This window comes from Nuphar pumila, chromosome 3 (genome assembly GCF_984573655.1).
Source record: "Nuphar pumila chromosome 3, dmNupPumi1.hap1.1, whole genome shotgun sequence".
NCBI classification, from domain to species: Eukaryota; Viridiplantae; Streptophyta; class Magnoliopsida; order Nymphaeales; family Nymphaeaceae; genus Nuphar; species Nuphar pumila.
In genome coordinates this window covers 35,515,477-35,519,733 of record NC_143251.1, presented here as the reverse complement: position 1 = coordinate 35,519,733, position 4,257 = coordinate 35,515,477, and the positions used below count along the sequence as shown (strand labels likewise).

General features: G+C 55.5%; 1 protein-coding gene across 1 annotated transcript; it reads right to left on the bottom strand.

The window, feature by feature from the left end:
• Positions 1–401: 401 nt before the first annotated feature.
• LOC149842568 (arginine decarboxylase-like) lies at positions 402–3,354 on the bottom strand. Its single transcript, XM_089999292.1, has one exon. It carries the CDS (start codon positions 2,812–2,814, stop codon positions 685–687), a length of 2,130 nt encoding a protein of 709 aa, XP_089855418.1. The 5' UTR covers positions 2,815–3,354; the 3' UTR covers positions 402–684.
• Between the last annotated feature and the right edge of the window lie 903 nt (positions 3,355–4,257).

The following is a 4,257-nucleotide window of genomic DNA, read 5'->3' as shown; positions in this document are numbered from 1 at the left end:
TACTTGAGAACCTTTTATGATGTTATTAAAAAGCTTTTTTCATCTTTGTGTACATGCATAATCGTACGTGTGTTGTGCACATTTGTTTGTGCCCTTAAAAAACCTATTTTCGATGTTTGTGATTGCCCGAAGCTATCACAGGAGCCTTTCCTTCTAAGATCGTGACAGTAGATAAGACACCATTTGCAGGAATCATTTCTGTCGTTGAAGAGTCCAAGGCCGAGGGAAACACCGATATTACCCTCCACCAACTCTTTTCCAACGGTCAACGAGATTTTGAGTTATTCCAAATTGATTGCGACGCCTGAATACAGCAGGGAGTAGAATATTCAATGACGTAAGAAACAAGTCTGAAATCATTCCACCACGCACACCATCAACCACAAAGCCACAAACAAAAGTTTTACAGAAGACAACTGAGCTTTTTTTCATGTACTAAAAACAGAGAGAGGAAGAAAAAGCAGAGGCTCTTTACATCGCCTTCCATCAACACGAAGAAATAAAACCGAACCAGCACAGGTTACAAATGCACTAACATAAAAAATTTCATCTACGACGACGACGACTGTGACGAGGAACTCAGGGTTTACGAAGACGCACCGGTTACTTATCTCTTTTATTCTACCACCGGATGGTAAAAGGCAAAAAAAAATATATCCAAGAGTTGTTGCGCCGGTCGACGAGTCAAGCGCAGCAGCGGATCCACTCGTCGTCGTTGGCACCCGGCCCGGCGACAAGGTACGGGGTGGAGTCGAAGGAACACGCGAGGCTGTGCGCCACCCTCTCCTCATCTTCCTCTGCTGCAGCAGCTCTGTGGAAGCACTCCTCGACCCGCACCCTGAGCGCCTCGAACATGAGGGCAGGCTCGTGCTGCATCGCCCGAAGGACATCCGCACACGACTGCCCCGGCACCGTACCCGTGATGGCGAAGCAGTGCGGCCCATCGCTCTGCACCACGCGCACCACGTTCGGGCTCCCGAACAGGTTGTGCAGTCCCCCCAGCGCCTCCTGGTAGGCACCGCCCAGGAACATCCCCAGATAGTAGCTCTCCCCCCTCCTGCACTCGTGCAGCGGCAGGCTCCTCCCCCCTCCAATGAACTTGTCCACCTTCCCGTCGCTGTCGCACGTCAGGTCCGACAGCACGCCGCGGACCGTCGGCCGCTCGTCCAGCCGATGGATCGGCACGATCGGAAACAGCTGCTCGATCGCCCAGAGGTCCGGCACCGACTTGAAGACCGAGAGATTCGCGTGGTAGGAGCGGACCGCCGGCGAGTCAGTTGCCATGTTTCCGTGGGCCACCACCTTTGCGACGAGCTCGCAGAGCCCGTCTACGGCCGCGAGGTGATCGAGACCGATAGATCCGTCCTTGAACTCCTCGATGCACCTCTGTTTCAGCTGTTCCGTGTAGGCCAGGCAGGTATCATACTCGCCGCGAACGGCCGCCGCGGTCAGGTTCCGGTAGTCAGACCGGGCATCGTCGGAGAGGCCTTCCATGAGGAACCTGAGATCGTGTTGTCCCGGGGTCGCCCCTTCCAGGATAGGAAGGGATGGCGCGGCCTCGAAGACGAGAACAGAGTGGTGCGAGACAAGCGCGCGCCCGCTCTCGCTGCAGATCACAGGATGCTTGACGAACTTCCGGTCGCAGGCGTACCCGACGGCCTGAACGACTGTGGCCGCGTACTCCTCCAGATTGTATCCGACAGACATGTCCGACATCTTAGACCGAGACCCATCATAGTCGATTCCGAGCCCACCACCGATGTCCAGCACCCTCATCCCGGCGCCCAGGCGGACGAGCTCGCAGTAGATCTGCGCAGCCTCGCCGACGCCGTCGCTGAGGAGATCGACGGACGGGATCTGCGACCCGATGTGGAAGTGGAGCAGCTGGAGGCAATCGAGCATGTCGATCCTCTCCAGCCTCCTCACCACCGAGAGGATCTGCAGCGTCGTCAAGCCGAACTTGCCCTTCTCGCCGGAGGTTGACCCGAAATGGCCGGAATGCTTGGTCCGAAGCTTCGCCCGCAGGCCGATCACCGGCCGGACGCCGAGCTTCTGGCTCACCTCGACCACCAGATCCAGCTCTTCCTCCTGCTCGAGGACGATGATCGTGTCGAGATGGAGCCTCCGAGCCATCAGAGCGAGCGAGATGTACTCCCGATCCTTGTAACCGTTGCAGACGAGGAACGATTCGGGGTTTCCCTTGCAGAGCGCGCTCATGGCGAGGAGGAGCTCCGGCTTCGACCCGGCCTCGAGACCGAACCGGAAAGGCCGGCCGAATTCGACGATATCCTCGACGATGTAGTGGTCCTGGTTGCACTTCACGGGGTAGACGCCCTGGTAGCGCGACTCGTACCCCTGAGAGCGGATCGCCGATTCGAACGCCGACTGTAGCGACTCGAGCCGGTCGCGGAGAACGTCCGGGAGGCGGACAATGAGCGGGAGCTGCAGGCCGAGCCCGCCGAGGGACTTGGGCTCGGTGACCTTCCTGACGACCTTCATGAGGTCGATCTCGGCGTGCGGCATAGTGGCGACGCCGTGCGGCCGGACGGAGAGGTTCCCCGCGGCGTTCACGCAGAAGTAGGGGGCACCCCAGCCGTTGATCTTGTACAGCGAAGCGGAGAGATCTGGGGACCACGGGGCTGTCGCCGTCGCCACCGGCAGTTTCACGGCAGCGGAGTCATCGTTGTCGTCGTCGACGATGCCGCCGGAGAGGACGAAGCTCTCCGGTAAAGCAGTGGGAAGAGAAACCTCCCCGGCGAAAGCATAGCCAGGAGGCAGGGGGGCTGCAGCATCTACGCAGGCCAGGGCTGGCATCTCTTCCCGACTACTTAGTTGTCTAGGCTAAGGTCGTGAGAAAAAGGGGGCTTTAGAAACCGCCGAGGCCGGAGCCCCGGCTACCCCCCCAAAAGAAGCAGGCGGAAACGGAGAGGAAGAGAGAAAACCCTAGACCGCCTGTGCCACGCCCGCTAATCCCCACGCTGCGCGTCAGAAGACGTGGTGGAGATCGCCGGATCGACGAGAGGACGAAGAAGACGATCCGAGAGAACCGGCACCGGATCTCGATCGGAGGAAAATCGAGCCGATCGGAAATCGAAGGGACGACGGAACGAGAGGAACAAAGAAAAGAACGAGCGGAGATGAAAAACAAAAAAGAGAACGATCGATGGATCGTTCAGGCGAGAGAAACGGATCAACAGATCGAGAAAGAGAGGAAATCGAAGATACGCGAAAGAGAAACAGAGAGAGGGATGGAAACCTAACGGCGTTTAGGCGGGGGAGCGGAGCGAGAGGGAAAGTCGGCGAAGGAGTGGTGGCAGAGACGGCGTCAGGTCGATAAATCACGTGAAGGAAGGCGAGAATTGCATGAGGCTCCCGACGCCTTTATATAGGCTGGGAGCCCCTGAATTTCCGCCCTAACCCTAATAATTAAATTATATGTCATCTTGCCACTGGCGCCTTACCAACCGCCACTTATTCCCATCGGCGGGCTTTTCCAAGACGTTTAGCAACCAGCGTCGATTTGCCGCGTGGATATCGTCTCGTACCGTCGATCCTGCTAAACCTTATCCCGTGACGCCTCCGGCGACGCCCTTGACGCGCTTCTAGTGGCGCCCTCATGCCCTGACCGTCAGCGGTTTTGCTGAGCCGACCGTCACGCTCTCCCTGGGACCCAACTCCCCTTGGTCCTTACGTATTCAGCTACGTTAACATTTTTCTAATTCCCCAAAATACCTCTATCCACGTTACTTTCACTCTTTTGGTGAAAAGATCATGTGCAATATGATTGCACAAATATTTGTGCATTAAGCACCTGATCACCTTCCATCTTAAGGACAGACCTGATGGATGCGATCGAGTGCTTAATGCATTAATTTTTGTGCAATCATATCGCACCCGATCCTCTCTTCACTCTTTGCCCTTTTGCGTATCTGACCAAAACACAACAAAACCGGGTTTGGCGGTTTTAATTAATTTATTAACTATGAAATTGGAGGCTACTATTATGGATAGGATCCGGTTGACATGTGGCTCTTTTGGACCATTCTAAGAATCCTTCTGGGCCCCCACCAAACCCAAGTGTTTGAACCATGGACCAAGACTCACCAACCAAACAGAACCTCACCTACCAACCATGGAGAAAAAGAAATCATATTGGATTTAATAATAGAGTAGTGCCCATTAGGGGAAAAAGAATTGAGGATTCTTGTAGGTGAGTTTTAGTATGTGCACCAATTGACCCGATTACAACCAAATAAT